Below are 16,147 nucleotides of genomic sequence, written 5' to 3' on the forward strand. Positions count from 1 at the left end.
TATCCTAGGAAGCCAGTGTCGAAGGACTGATATCTGTAAGACTCTCATGTCCACTCTTTGCACTGCTGCATCCATTCATAAGAGCAAAGTTTCCAGAGAAACATGGGGAATATCTTATGATGTTTTATTATCAGAAGGAAATCAGTGCATAAATCCACTTGATGGATTAATAATGTTAATGGATACTTGGTAACTGTAGGCAGGTAGGGCATGGCTAGAGGAAGTAGATACATTGACATACTAACCTGAAACATTGGATACACTGTTCTCCTTCTAATCAGAAATACAGTAATCAGATAATTTGTCATCCACAATGGCATGTGTTGTATATTAAAAGTGTGCATTAAAAGCACTGTGCTGGAATGACAGGCCTAGGCTGCAACTTTCCCAAAGTTGTATATATGGCACACACTTGGGGGTGTGCCCTTGGGGACTCTACCTAGTTCTTGGCCCCTTCCTCTATGCCTGCCTCTGCTCCCTGAGTGTCATGAGCTGAGCAATTTACCTCTGCCATGCCCTTCTACCATGATGCTCTTCCTCACATCAGGCCCAAAGCAACAGACCTAGCTGACCATGGACTGAAACCTCTGAAACAATAAGAAGTCCTACCTCCTTTAATTTGTTGTTTGAACTATGAAAATTTCAATGGTGGTGTTTTGAAAGTAATCATTACATTGGAATGGGTAAAATATAGGGGCACAATCACTTTCATCAAAAAAATTAAATTCTCTTAGGAATTTAGTACTAAGTTATTTTTTAAAAATTTCATCCATTTATGAAACAATTGGAGAAAAGACAAAAAAAATAAACTTCAGGGAAGTCCACCAGTGACAAAAGTTTGGAGACAGCAGCAAGCATCAGTTAAATACCTAATCAATAACATAAGTGGGTTTGATAATAGATAAATGACAAACTTGTGTTACTCAAGCAAAGACCCTGAGAATGTAAAGGAAACTAAATGCAGAAATAATGTAAACTACCAATGACTGACACATTTCTCTTGTTCACATTCAAAAACGTGGAGGGTTGATGCTTCTCTACTACAGTAGAGAAGCAAATGTCGATGTCCAACCTATGAATATTTAATATTTTTGTGTCTGGTTTTAGGTTTTCCATCAGAGGAGATGGCGAGTGTGCCTACCTGAATGATAATGGAATCAGCAGTGCCAGGCAGTACACAGATAGGAAGTGGATTTGTAGCAAGCCAAACAGCTATTTCCACAAGTGCCAAATCATGTCAAGTTCTTTAAAATAAAGCAGGATGGAGGAATGTTTTGTAACTTGTTATATACAGTTGCTGCTCCATTTTTGTTTTCACTTAGCACTAGGAACATGTATTCGCAAATTTATTGTCAACAACAAAGTGGCAAATTATACTTGCCCTGTCATATTACAGGGATTTGGAAGGGTATGATTCTAAATTAGATAGGTGTTTTGGTATGAGTTCATAACTTATATTTTGAACCTGGAATATAATCAATATCAGTGAACTCTACTTCTATGAACTGATATTAAACTTTTCTTATATAGTCACTACTTGCTTTGAATGCATGTGACAATAAAAATGGGTAGACAACTGAAATTATGCAAATTATTTAATAGTCAATGAAAAAATTATAATTGGCTTGAGACCTTTAGCCTTTTCTTAAATCCATTAAAATTTTTTTAATAATAAATCATTATTATAATTATTATTTTTTGTATGTGGATTGGGGATTGAACCCAGGGCCTTGTGCATGTAAGGCAAGCACTCTAACTGAGCTATATCCCCAGCCCTAAATGAAAATTTAATAAGTACTAAAATTAATATTTATTATATATTCTAAAATATTGCAAGCAGAGACAAAGTGTTTTTTACACTTTAATTTTCAATGTTCATATTGGCATAATAAATAAATGCTATACTATATTTATAAACAAATGTCATTTTATTTTACCCTTGAATTGAAAATCTTGGTTGAATTTAAAATCAAAAGACAGACAATTACTTGAGCTCTTCATTCACTGGATACCTAATTTCAAAATGGTTTATTTATTATTCAGTTTTGAAAACAAAATATGCTACACTGTACTGATGAGTCCCAAAAAGGACGAAATAACAAGTTACAATTCATCCCTTCCATCTTTCCTACTTTATTGATATGTTGATTTCTCCTTATAATTATTTTTAAATTTAAATTTCTCTAGATAGAAGCTAAAGGGGAAAAAAAGAGTTAAAGAAAAACGGGATCTCATAAAAATAGAAGGAGACAAATAAAGGAAGAGGATTGAGGGGGGTGAGGGGAGGGTGTGGGGAAGGTCTAGGGAATTAAATCAACCAAATATGCTATATTCATGTAATTCTTTCACTGTAGCTCTAATAAAGATTTATTGGCTTAATTGGTTTACAATTTATTTTATTTCAGGTTTCATAATCTAATGCATAATGTACTTCTCTATCCCCAGAGACTAGCACAGCATGTAAATACAGATGTGTTCAAAACATACATGTGGAATGAAGCAGTGTCTTCATGACTATGAGATTCTGTCTTATTGGCTTAGTTTCAGGTATTTTTCTCACAAAAATAAAGTTAATTTCCAAAAAAAAAAAAAAAGAAGAAAGAAAAGATAAGCAGATTTTATATTGATAAACAGTGTGGGACTAACTCACAAATGAAATTTGAGTAAAATTATGACACTTACTGACCTAGTATTCTTTTTAAAACTAGTTTCTAAACATTATTTGCCACCTATGATCTTGATAAGTTGTGTAGCCCTCTACCAGAGTTTCTTCATATGAAAACTCAATATATTAATTTCAGCGCCACTGGTGAGTTGTAAGACTCAAATAAAATTGTGCATGGAACTTTCTTGCTAATCTGTATACCTGACTTATGTTAACTTTTTGATAAAACTGTTCTTTCATTATTGCTCAGTGGAAATAAAAGTAAAACTAACACCAAAAGTTCAACCTTCAAAATGATCCTGCTATAAGCAACAAGAAGTCCGTGTGCTATTCAAATAAAATTTTATTAGTTCCGGGAATTCACCACTAGTTGAATTAATCATTCAAAGCACATGTGGGAAATTCTTCTTTACAGGAACTAGCCTGCACAAGTAAATGCTTTACAGCATATTACAGACGCAGTCTCAGGTACTTTGGGACTCACCCATTTTCCCACATTAAATCCATTCTGATTTATTCTTTACATTGCAACTGAACTAATATTCTAATCCAACATATAATCAGGTCATTCTCTGCATAAAACTTTTCAAAGGTTCCTATTTTGCACTTAGTATACAATTTAAATTTGTAATTATAATCAAGTCCATATAATGCCACTGTTTTTTTTCCCCATCTTCTTCTCTCAGTCATTCCCTTCATAATCTTCTAAATTTGACACACAAAAAAAAAATAACCAAAGAAATTCTATCTCTAGTTAATTTTCTGCTCATGTATAGAACCCCACCTTCTGGAAGGGTCTCAGAAGAGGCAACTTGTTAAGCCAGAAACTCCACTGAACTATCATGTCTATTTTCTATTGATGTTTTTATAATTCTTAAAGTAATCAGGTCATGGCTACCCCAAAATCGTTGCTTTAAAGCCCCATTAGTCACTATGGTTCCAAAGACTTAGGGATCAACTTTAGTTGTGGAAAACAGAATTGCAAATATAGAGAAGTAGTTTTGTTCTGCTCTTCCTTGTTCTTTGTTTAACCAACAGTTTCTACCCATGTGCTTTATGACCTCTATGTTACTTCTCCAATCTAAATCTTTTTTTCCCATCCCTGTGCTACTTCTCCAATCTAAATCTTTTTTTATATTGTTTCTCTTAATCAATTTTCTCATTTCCCAATCAGAATGCAGCTACATGCAGGAAGAGCCACTGCCTTTTCCTTCATTATGTTCTTAGTGCTTTGTGTAGTCCCTGGTAGATGATAAGGGCTCCATAAATGTCTAGTAAATGAATTAATCTATTTGAATACAGCTTTTTGTCATATTTTTAAAACATCATATGTAGTCTTAATAGTTTGTGGCACATTTTCTTAAAAACATGCATGTTAAGATATTTCTTAAAAACATCTTCTATGGCATGGAATGTACTTCACAGACTTCTGCTTTGTGTCAAGGGAAGTACAACAGTGATACAAAATCTCCCCCAAATGCCCAGAAACATTTAAGAGTTCCTGAGATTGGGGGGATAGTTTCAAGCTTTTCACTATTAAGTATAATGTTAGCTATAGGTTTTTATTTCTTTTGTTTTTTTACATATTCTTGGTCAAAGTGAGAAAGTCTCTCTATTTTTAGTTTCCTGACCTTCTTTTATTTAATCATGGTGTTGGGTTTTGTCAAATGCTTTGCATTGGTATGATTAAGTAATTTTGTTTTTACTCAACTGATATCATAGGTTCCATAAACTGGTTTTTGAATGTTAAACCAGCCTTGTATTACTAAGGTAAATCCCACTTGACTGTGGTGTATAATTCTTTCCACACACTTACTTTGCTAATTTGTCATTGAGGTTTTGTATCTATATGTCATGAGACATACTGGTTTGTAGTTTTCTTTTCTTGTAATGCCTTTATCTGGCTTTACTATTAGGGTAATGTTAACCTCACAGATGGAGTTAAGAAGTATTCTCTCTCTCTGTGTCTATCTTCTGAAAGCCCTCATAGAGAATTCCATTTATGTCCTTTCTCACTTTTAACACAATTATGCTCATCCTTTGTTAAACTCTCTTAGTCACTAAGTTGCCAAATTCCACACTAGTGATTATAGAGTTTAGCTTGGAGCACAGATTGAGTACAGAGTAAAGAATGTGGATTTCGACTGCTTGGGTTTGAATGCTACCTCTATTACTTATGAAGCTTTGGAACTTTGGACATCTCTAATTGTGTTTCACTTTACTGAGAGTTGTTATAATGAATAAGCAAGTGTGTATATGGTAATTTGGGCAATAATTTTAGCATACCAATATGTGTTACTTTTCATAAAATTTAAAAAATTAGTTAAAATACATTATTAAAAGTGAGATTATATTACTAAAAACATAAACATGTCCTAAAATACATTTGTTGGACACTTCTTTTTTTTTTATTATTTTATTGTTGGTTGTTCAAAACATTACATAGTTCTTAATATACCATATTTCACAGATTGATTCAAGTGGGTTATGAACTCCCATTTTTACCCCGTATACAGATTGCTGTGTCACATCAGTTACATTTCCATTGATTTACAAATTGCCTTTCTAGTGACTGATGTATTCTGCTGTCTATCCTATTCTCCACTGTCCCCTCTCCTCTCCCCTCCCCTCCCCTTCTCTCTCTCCATCCCCTCTACTATAAATCGTTTCTTCCACTTATATAATTTTTCTCCTACTCCTCCTTTCCTCTTATATGTATTTGTGTATAACCCTGAGGCTCACCTTCCAATTCCATGCAATTTCCCTTAACTCTCACTTTCCCTCCCGCCTATCATCCCTGTTTAATGTTATTCTTCTTCTCCAGCTCTTCGTCTCTACCCTGTCCTTGGTTACTCCCCTTATATCAAAGAAGACATTTGACATTTGTTTTTTAAGGATTGGCTAGCTTCACTTAGCATAATCTGCTCTAATGCCATCCATTTCCCTCCAAATTCTATGATTTTGTCATTTCTTATTGCAGAGTAATACTCCATTGTGTGTAAATGCCACATTTTTTTAATCCATTCATCTATTGAAGGGCTTCTAGGTTGGTTCCACAATCTTGCTATTGTGAATTGTGCTGCTATGAACATCGATATAGCAGTGTCCCTGTAGCATGCTCTTGTTAGGTCTTTAGGGAATAGACCGAGAAGGGGAATAGCTGGGTCAAATGGTGGTTCCATTCCCAGCTTTCCAAGAAATCTCCATACTGCTTTCCAAATTGGCTGCACCATTTTGCAGTCCCACCAACAATGAACAAGTGTACCCATTTCCCCGCATCCTCGCCAGCACTTGTTGTTGTTGGACTTCTTAATGGCTGCCAATCTTACTGGAGTGAGATGGTATCTTAGGGTGGTTTTGATTTGCATTTCTCTGACTGCTAGCGATGTTGAGCATTTTTTCATGTACTTATTGATTGATTGTATGTCCTCCTCTGAGAAGTGTCTGTTCAGGTCCTTGGCCCATTTGTTGATTGGGTTATTTGTTATCTTATTATCTAATTTTTTGAGTTCTTTGTATACTCCGGATATTAGGGCTCTATCTGAAGTGTGTGGGGTAAAGATTTGTTCCCAGGATGTAGGCTCCCTGTTTATCTCTCTTATTGTTTCTTTTGTTGAGAGAAAACTTTTTAGTTTGAGTAAGTCCCATTTGTTGATTCTGGTTGTTAACTCTTGCGCTATGGGTGTGTTGGACACTTCTTAATGGAAAAAAAATCTCCCATGTTCTCAGTTCTTAGCCCAGTAACTTGTACAAAGTAAGTGTTCTATAAATAATTGTTAACTGAAAAATTTCCACATCATTTAATTCTTTTGAATGAAATACTAAACATCTTGGCTTTATTTTCCAGTATCTATCCCCATTGATTTCCATGCTAAAGTTTCCAAGAGAGACATTTCCTTCCAAAAGTTATAAAGGGCTTTTAATGCAGTGGTTAAGTTCATACACATATCACCACCAGGCTATCTGAGCTTAAATTCTAAATCTGCCAGTGTGAACTGAAGAACTGTGAGAAAATTACTTCAAGTCTTATTCCTAAATTCCTAATCTGTTAAATGGATAGGATAAATCTACTTCATGAACTTGTGAGGATAAATAAGTTATTATACAAAAAGTATGTAGGCTGGTGCCTCCTACTTAATACAATATTTAAAAGAAAAACTTTTTGTCATTTTCTGTCTCTTTTATATGTTGTAAAACCATTGTCTAATATCTGAGGAACTACTTTTGAAACCTCAGTAGTCCATTGTTTATTCTGTATTTTAAATTCTCAATATATTTGGAAAGAACTTATTTTAAGACTTGCAGAAATCACTAAATATGAAGCATACATAAAATAACTTCTGCAGCATGTGCCTGTGATCCCAGCAGCTCAGGAGGCTGAGGCAGGAGGATCTGGAGTTTAAAGCCAGCCTCAGCAATAGAGAGGAACTAAGCAACTCAGTGAGACCATGTCTCAAATAAAATACAAAACAGGGCTGGGGATGTGGCTCAGAGGTTGAGGGCCCCTAATTTTGATCCTCAGTACAAACAAACAAAAAACTTTTCAATAGACTTTACCCTTGCCAATGACTTCTCCCCTCATTCTGAATCAGTTGTGTAATTGGTTGACTCTACCCTCTGAGGCCATCAGGGGATGATTTCAGTGTACTTTCCCAACAGATTGCTTTTTATGACCTGGGTTGTAAAAAGTTATCCATTATTTTACAGGACACATAGAATTTATATTTAACTGCATAGTGTAAAGATAATAGAATAATTCATTCTGTATTAATAATTTACTATATTAAGGTACTAATCGGATTAAATAATTTCACAGAAATAAAGTATTTAGATCAATATGTGATACAAAGGAAACCTTCAATATCAAAATAGGATATGTTTATAACCAACATTCTTGTTACTCGTATCATCTTTCAAGAGAATGGTATCTGTTACAGATATATAGATTTCAAGGGTCAAAATTTAACCATCATGGTCACTCTGGGTTAAAATACTGAAAGTAGGATTGTTTCTGATAACCTTTGGACAGAAACTCTTAGCAAAAAAAAAAAAAAAATTGTTCAATTTCTATACCTACACTTAAATTTTGCAAAACAAATATGAAGAGGACTTAGGCAATGTTTGTCATCTAGTATTATTACCAGAATTGACCTTTGTATTATTTGATGTTCAAACAAAACTCAGGAGACCAGCTGGTGGAATAAAACAAAGGAAGATAGAAGGAAGATAGAAGAGACTTGTCTGTCTCAAATCACCATCCCTAGGATATTCGGGGGAGTCAACAGATTTTATGAGATGATATGGAATACTGGGACAAAAGGCAGGAAATATACACCTGGGATTTAGTTAGGCTGTGCTAGCCGGAGAATTGTGTATAATTCTGCTTTCTCACTGTTGTTGGTGTCCGTCCAGATTTTGAGAACAGTTTCATTTTCTATTCTGAGCATAAAGAAACTGGGAAGCATAAAAACAAAATACCAGGAAATTGGAAAGCAAAAAACATGTTTGGGGCTGGGATGGTGGCTCAGTGGTAGAGTGCTTGCCTAGCATGTGTGAGGCAATGGGTTTGATTCTCAGCATGGCACGTACATAAAATAAGTGAATAAATAAAGGTCCATCAACAACTAAAAAAAAAAGTTCAGTCTTTTCATTTCTAAAGCACCCAATTACAGTATGTGCAGGCTTTCTTATCTAATCTAGAGGCTTATATTTGGTTTTATTTCCATAACACAACTGTTGCATGAATAAACACAGAACAGATGGCTCAAGGTATTGGAGTCTGAAATAGAACTAGATGTACTTCATGCTTTTACAATTATGTCAAAGTGGATTCTACTGTCTTATATAACTAAAAAGAACCAATAAAAAATTAATAAAAGTTACTAAGTGACTGTGTCACAATGAAGGCACAGAAGAGTCATGGACATGTTTTCTAGCTATTCTCCATGTTTCAGCCTTTCTTTTTCGTTGTTGTTGGGTTTTGTTTTTAAAATAAATTGATATACAGTATCAATTCTTAGTGAGAATGCCACAGAAGGACTTGAGCTATAAAAATCCCCTTAGAGCCATGCAACCTTTCTCCCAATTCCACTGCCAAACTGGGTAGGAACCTGAAATCTGCTCCCTGTTAATATGTTCAGAATTAATATTTTTTTGAGATAATATAGAATTTTGCATTTGCAAAAAACACAGTCATGTATCACTTAAGGTTGGAGATACATTCTAAGAAATGTGGTGCTAGGTTATTTCATCATTTTACAAATATCATAGAGTGTATTTATATAGAGATGGCCACGACATCACTATGTGATGTGATCCCATGGGACTACTTCATAGATGCTGTCCATCATTGACCAAAACACTGTTATGTGGTGCTTGACTAATACAGAGAAATCCCATATACTTTCCCACCGATTTCCCCCAGTGGAAACATTGGCCACAATATAGTGCAATATCAAAAACATAAACAGAAAACTGACATTAATACAACACACCAACATTATTCAGATTTCACCCATTTACCTATACTCATTTGAGCGTGCTTGTGTATTTAGTTGTATATGATCCTATCAAATCTGTAGATTCCTGTGTCCATCAATCCAGGCAGGATACAGAACAGCAGCCAGGGTTGGTGGTGCACACCTGCAATCACAGCCACTCTGAAGGTTGATGCAGAAGAATCACAAGTTCAAGGTGAGACTGTGAGACTTATTGGGGATTGAACCCAGGACACTTTACCACTGAGCTTTTTTTTTTTTTTAATTTTGAGACAGGGTCTTGCAAAGTTGTTGAGGCTGGCCTCAAACTTGTGGTTTTCTTCCTTGGCATCCTGAATTGCTGAGATTTGAGGCATGCACCATCATGCTCAGCTATTATTATTATTATTATTATTATTATTATTTCACAGTGCTGGGGATTGAACCTGGAGCCTCGCACATGTTAAGCAAGTACTGTACCTCTGAGCTATATCCCAGTTCAATAAAATCTTCATATATGTAAACATATAATATTTATACATATAATCACTATATATATATATATATATATATATATATATGTATAGATATATATAATCAATCCTTGATAAGAATCTTGAGCAAAATAGACCATCTCCATTTTATGATCTTTGTTCAAAGAACTTAACATTATGTGACTCAGGTGAATATTAACTTTTGTTTCAAACATGTCCGTGGTCTCAAAAAACCTGCTAGCCAGAACTTAGTCTTGCATGATGCTTGATAGAGCTTGAAACTGCACACTGTCTTCTTGTTCCAGCACTTTATAGTTTCTAAGGTCAAGGGGTTGGGTATAGAACTATGCCAGTCATTAGGTTGTTCCACCTGAGGGCTAAAATGCTCCCACAGTCTGTTTTGTGATATCTGGACTCTGCAGTTTTGCTTTGCCAGCTGGTTTCCTGAAGTTTCTGTTACAGGATGTGTGACAGGATGTAGATAGCAGTCTGTTCCCTGCTCTGAGTTACTCCAGATATCTGTATGATAACAGTAGGCCTCAGGCTGTGCCTAGCCCTGAGCTACTCCATTTTATAAAGCAGAAGTTTGCCATGAGTTACTGAGGTACAATGGCTCTATACCTTGTTTGTACAGGTAGACAACTACCATCTGAATAGCACATCCATAAGGCACAAACTGATAATAACGCTAATAAAAATGGCCACCCATGAACTTATCAAATTATTCAGAAGCACCCCATATCAGAAAAAACAGGCCTATGAGCTTATCAAACATAGAAGACCACTGAATGGAGCAACCACAGCCAAATGAGGCATTGGATGTAGCTTAATGAGCACCATGCTTACAGACCTAACTTGGGTTTTTTTACTTACTCTGCTTTGTTCCTATAGCTCATTCGCTTTGTGTCCTGCTAAGCAAAGCCCTTTGACTGCTTAGGAAAATACCAGAGACTATGAACAACAGCAACACAATTAGGCAATTGTGGGCAGCATTTCTTCACTCTTTCCCCTAGGCCCTGTAGTTTCATGGGCCAGTAATGAAAGCTAGTTTTACTTGCTATGCAACATTGAGAATCCAGTTTCCTTGACTATGAAAGGATAGAATTACTGGAAACCATGTATAAATTATGGGTTTGTTTGAGACATCATTAGTCAGGGAGGCTACTTTTCTGGGAAATGCTGGCTGAAATCCCCCAGTTCCTGAAAGCTGAGATCATGCTGGCACCCTGCCTTAGCTCACAGTCCTAAGTTCAACTGCAGATGGGCGTAACCTGCCAAGCCCCAAACAACTTGTTTTCCCCATTCTAATTCTGTTTTCCTCAAGAACCCTGGCACACTGAAACTTTTGATGTATGTCCCCTTAAATAAAGGATTTGGGATTTTTCCCTTGTTCAGTTCCAGTTCCTATCAGGGCTGGAAGACCCACCAGGCACCTCTCTTTTAAAACTATTTTCTCTCTGTTGTCTTCTGTTCCTTATTGATTATTTTCAGACTTTTTATTTTCCAAGCCAGTTCACATCTCTAAGCAGGAATCTGCTCTACCAGGGTGCTGATAACCCCAGCAGATAATAATTAAAGAATAAGTATTAATATTAAGTAGATGACACATGTAATGAATTTTATATTTAGACTGAATTATTGTTCATTTCCTTATATTTTCACTTTTGTTTCCTCTCCTTTTTCTGTTAACCTTGAGCCCAAGCCAGGGCCTTGGACATCCCAGGCACTGATAAGATCTTTAAGTTGTTATCCAAAATACTGAAAGGCACTGGTTCTGGTCAGAGCTCAAATTCTTTATAGTATAGCCAGGCAGAAGATCAGTTTTCTCTTGCCATCCATTACAAGTACATGCTGCAGTACCCTTTAAGTTCCCCTAATAAGTACCCTGGCTTTTCACCCTGGAGTTCAGTGCTTTCTCCTTTGGAATCCCCAGGAATCCCATATCAGTATGGTTTGAGGAAGTCCCTTGTGAGTATTCTCTTCCTGCCAGTTCTAGGGTATTTCCAGCTTTGGATTGTATGGGTAGAAATACTTTATTAAAGGTCAATTTTTGAGAAATGCTCACAACTGTAAAGAATGTGAGCTCTGTTTATTCAGATCCAAGTCTTTACTGATGAAGGAGAAAGTTCAATCTAAACAGTGTTTACCTTGAACTGCGGTACATTTTAATCTCTGAAAATAGGCCAAGAGAAATAGTCATAGAGAAAACAAAAAAATTTCTGAAAAATGCCAGAGAAATCACTTCAGTAAATATATGACTTGCCATTTAAATAAACATCTTAAACTTTTGAACTAAAAATTATGAAAATCAAAAGAGAAAATAAATAGCTTGCTTGATTCAGAACAATGGTTCCTATTCATAATATCCATTGCCCTCAAGCAAGGTAACACAGTATCTTTGTAATATTATCTGAAGACTTTCATGCTTGAGATGTGGGAGGATTCTTTATGAATAAAAATAAAAGCTTCAAAAGAGCTAAGTTTTTTCTTTGTGAAAATGGGGAGAGATTGAAAAACTGGGGGAAGATACAGAAATGGGGAAAGAGGAATCTCTAAGGCTGAGTTCTAGAGGGTGGAGGGGAAATTAAGGAAACAGTTGTTGCTTTGTAGTGAAGAAACACAGAATGCCTCATGGAAGATATTTTTAGAGAAATGATGCATTCTGTGCACTGTGAGCTTCCCCTTCAAACTTCTCCAGATACCGTTGTGTGGCATGTGTGTGAGTACATGTGCTACTAATGCTCTGGAATGAATCTATTTGTTATGGGAAGTCAGAATGGTGTTGAGTCCTGCTTCACAGATGTCGCAGGGTGAAGGTAAGAACTACTTATAGGAATGGCTAAGAACCAATTTCAGTCAGTATTTTGTCATAGGACCAAGAAGATACAACTATATGCCCTGTGTGAAAAGCAGGTTACTCCCTGCTTGAGAAAGAAAACAAACAAGAAAAATCTTCTAGTAAAGTGATACTTTGTTTTCCTTTTAAATAGCAGATTTTCTGACAGTTTTTTGAAAGCAAATTTTTGGCAGTTTTTTTTTTTAAAGTAAAAGTCATTTAACTTCCTGCTAATAGAACCCTAGAAGACCTAGGAAATTAACCTTTATTATAACTCTGTTTAATACATCTATGGAGTAAAAAGCCTGAGAATTTCCTGTCAAAAGAAAGGAATGAAGAAGATAGTTCTAGAGAAAGCAATAAGAAAGGGAGACAGAATTTTTGTCAGAGGAATATGGGGTAAGGTTATTTGGAAAAGGAGGTTGGATTAGCTTTCTATTACTGTAACAAAATACCTGAGACAATCACCTTCAGAGGGGAAAAGTTTATTTTGATCCATGGTTTCCATGGTTGGTTGGCTTCTTTGCTTTAGGGCTTCTGTTGAGGCAAAACGTTGGGGCTGGGTGCTTGTGGTGGAGCAAAGCTGTTCACCTCATGGTAGCCAAGAAGTAAAAGAGAGAGCATGAGATTCTAATCACACAACCTCCTTCAGAGGTGTGCCTCCAATGATCTAACTTTCTTCCATTGGGCCTACATATTAATGTTTCTACCACTTCACTTCCCCATTATGCCACAGGAAGAGGACTAAGCTTTTAGCACTTGGGTCTTTTAGAAATATTTAAGATTCAAATCATAGCTGAATTAATTTGGAAACTACTTGACTTCCTTCTGACTGAAAAACTACTTCCAGACTTTTCTCACATCTTTTAAAATTTTTCATTATTAAAAAAAAAGAGGGGGGCTGGGGTTGTGGCTCAGAGGAAAGAGCCTAGCATTTGTGGTGCTGAGGATCGAACCTAGCACTGGGTTCAATCCTCAGCACCACATAAAAATAAAATAAAGGTATTGTGTCCATCTACAACTAAAAAACCGCCAAATGTTTAAAAAAAACTACTCAAAGCCAGACTATGAGTGATAAGACTTCTCAGAAATTCACTTCTCTACACTCAGAAAACCCTCATCCACTTCCTCTACCCCCTGAACTTCCTCTCAAATTATTCTGTGGTCAATATTCAGTTGGTTGGAGGAAACTGTCTGTTCCATTTCCCAGAAAACAAAAGAGTAGCAAGCATATAAATTGCTCACAGAATGACTCAAAATACCATTCTGTTTTAGGAAAAACGTGGTCCTGGGGAGTAAGAACCAGTTGACACAGGCAGAAGGTGCTTTATGACTTAAGAAAGAAGCAGACAGATCTGGAACTGCTGAAAGTCTAATTTATTGGGGATTTACAGATGGAGGCATGTCTGGGCATGGGATAAGACAAGCAGATTTCTGCACCTCAAGCCAAGTGGGAGGAGTTTATAAGCTGAGCCAAACATAGGTGAGCTGGCCAACCAGGATGTATCTGGCCTTTTTCAAAAGTTATTAACGAATTCAAAAGTCAGTTAAGAAACATTTCCGGCATTAGTGCCTAGACCACCATGCTTCCTGGACTCTTAATGACTTTGTTTGCTTTGTATGGCTTGTGATATGTGCCTGGGACAATTGGAGGGACAAATGCTGATTATAACCACTACGGCTGGAGTCATATCAAGCTGCCTCCCTATACCTTTTTAAAATGTGTTCTTTTTTTTTATGTCACAGAAAGGAATAGCATTAGAATATAATTGCAAAGAAAATTCCTCTTCTAATTAGTAAATGAAGATTATGGGCATTTTTTTCACGTATTCAAGTCTTTACCAATTCATTTGGATGCTAGGTAATCATTGCATCTGCAAGTTTTTCTTTACAGATTGTTCTGCTCTTAGGTTTTATTTCATCTCTTCGAAAATCATTATTGGACTTCTCATAAGGCTTTATCTCTGATGGACAAAATTGAGCTCTAGAGACCTCTAGTGGAAAAAGGCAAATAAGACAATGAGAAGAAAGTCAGCATGGTGTGACTTGAGTGAAACTCTGAAGAATGTTGGGTTTCTACAGCCCTCTGCACCACCTTTCGGGGTTCTCTCCACCTCCTGGTTCATACTTGAAAATCTTGAGGCTCCTGACCTGTTGTTGTCCTCTGCTAGGCTTATCTTTTTTACAGTGTCACACATCTCATATTTTTCTTTATCATGAGTTATTCCACCCAACCTCACTAATCTTGTGTCCTTTTATCTAAAAGCTGGTGGGAATAAAACAATCAAGGTTTTCAGGCTAATTTAAATCCTAACTACATCAACCTAAAGAAGTGTTTTGGAAAGTTAAGGATTCCTCTGGGTTAAATATACAAGCTTTAATCATAACTGCACTTCAGTGATTGCAAGTATCAGGCATTTCTATGCTCCTTTTACAGCAAACATCTTCAAAAGAGTTGTCTATCATATTCTGCTTTACATTTACTCTCCTTTCATTGTGTGTGTGTGTGTGTGTGTGTGTGTGTTTGGGGGGAGGATAGCCACTTTACCACTGAGCTATATTCCTGGTCCTTTTTAATACAGGATCTTGCTAAATCGCTGAGGCTGGCATCCAACTCTTGCCTCAGTCTCCAAAGTTGCTGAGATTACTGGTGTTCACCACGGCACCAGATTCCTTCCTTTCTTTGTTGAACCCACCTGGATAACTGTGTTCTTTTCTTTCTACCACTTCCTCAAAATTACTCCTGTCAAAGTCACCAATGTTCTCCATTTAGTCAAAATAAGAATCAGAGTGCCTCCTATCTCAACCTCTCTCTGGTCTCTGCCTCCCTCACTGACATGCAGCCAGCCTCATCCCCACTTCCCCATGAAGGTTGGGAGGAGGTAGCAAGACGTCTGTACTCCAGGAAGGAAAATGGGTCAGAGTTGGGGAAAGAATTCACAGCTCAACACTCGGGAAACCCCACTTGCAGGTGAGGAGGAGGCACTGGGCTGAGATGATACCATTTTCTCTATTCTAGTCCTGGCCTAACGGTCCAACTGCCAGTGCACCGAGATGGTAAGGATGGGGGAGGACAAAACACGTGCGAGGGCACACAGCTCACTGTGCTTGTGCTGCGGGGAGATAGAGGACTGGAGAGAAAAAAAAACCAAAAAACTACAACTGTGCACCACTTCCTCCAGCTTAAACTGAATGTTTCTTCAGTTGACTGTTTTGCAGAAACCTCTACTTTCGTCATGGAACAGAAAGAAGCACGATAAGGATGTTACTCGTGGGAAGAGGGGGCTCATATCTATTACCATCTGAGGTAACCTTCTGCTGCACTTAATATTTTTATGTGTACAATACCCTAAAATCCATCAAGCTGCAAGGTTAATCTGCAGTCAGCTGTAAAGATAATACTGTTACTTCTAAACCAAATTGTCCTGTTGAAGTGGAGAAGATAATTTTCAAGATGAAAAAAAAAATGGATCAGGTAAAAATCTAGCCCTATAATAGTAGAAAACTATTTTTAAGAAAACACCGAGGGGCTGGGGATGTGGCTCAGGCGGTGGCGCGCTCGCCTGGCATGCATGCGGCCCGGGTTCAATCCTTGGCACCACATACAAATAGGGATGTTGTGTCTGCCGAGAACTAAAAGATAAATATTAAGAAGGTTCTCTCTCTCTCTCTCTCT

At 36.8% G+C, this 16,147-nt stretch overlaps 2 protein-coding genes across 4 annotated transcripts in view; both read left to right on the forward strand.

Moving 5' to 3' along the window:
• The window catches only part of LOC308658008 (C-type lectin domain family 2 member E-like), a 33,910-nt gene that overhangs the window by 13,600 nt on the left and 4,163 nt on the right, over nucleotides 1-16,147 (forward strand). The window contains exon 5 of one of the 2 annotated variants that reach the window (XM_081310385.1): nucleotides 1,108-2,863. The exons of the other annotated variant lie outside the window; for it this stretch is intronic. Coding sequence (XP_081166511.1) covers nucleotides 1,108-1,255 — 148 coding nt within the window. The 3' untranslated portion in view covers nucleotides 1,256-2,863. Of the gene's footprint in view, nucleotides 1-1,107; nucleotides 2,864-16,147 lie in introns of those variants that run through there. 2 annotated transcript variants of the gene reach the window in all.
• LOC308658009 (killer cell lectin-like receptor subfamily F member 1) overlaps nucleotides 6,357-16,147 on the forward strand; it is a 36,902-nt gene continuing 27,111 nt past the window's right edge. The window contains exon 1 of one of the 2 annotated variants that reach the window (XM_081310386.1): nucleotides 6,357-12,451. In XM_081310386.1, the coding sequence (XP_081166512.1) occupies nucleotides 12,412-12,451 (40 nt within the window). In that variant the 5' untranslated portion in view covers nucleotides 6,357-12,411. The other variant, XM_081310387.1, reaches the window with a different exon arrangement.

This window comes from Spermophilus citellus, assembly GCF_964194105.1.
Source record: "Spermophilus citellus genome assembly, chromosome: 10".
Classification (NCBI taxonomy): domain Eukaryota; kingdom Metazoa; phylum Chordata; class Mammalia; order Rodentia; family Sciuridae; genus Spermophilus; species Spermophilus citellus.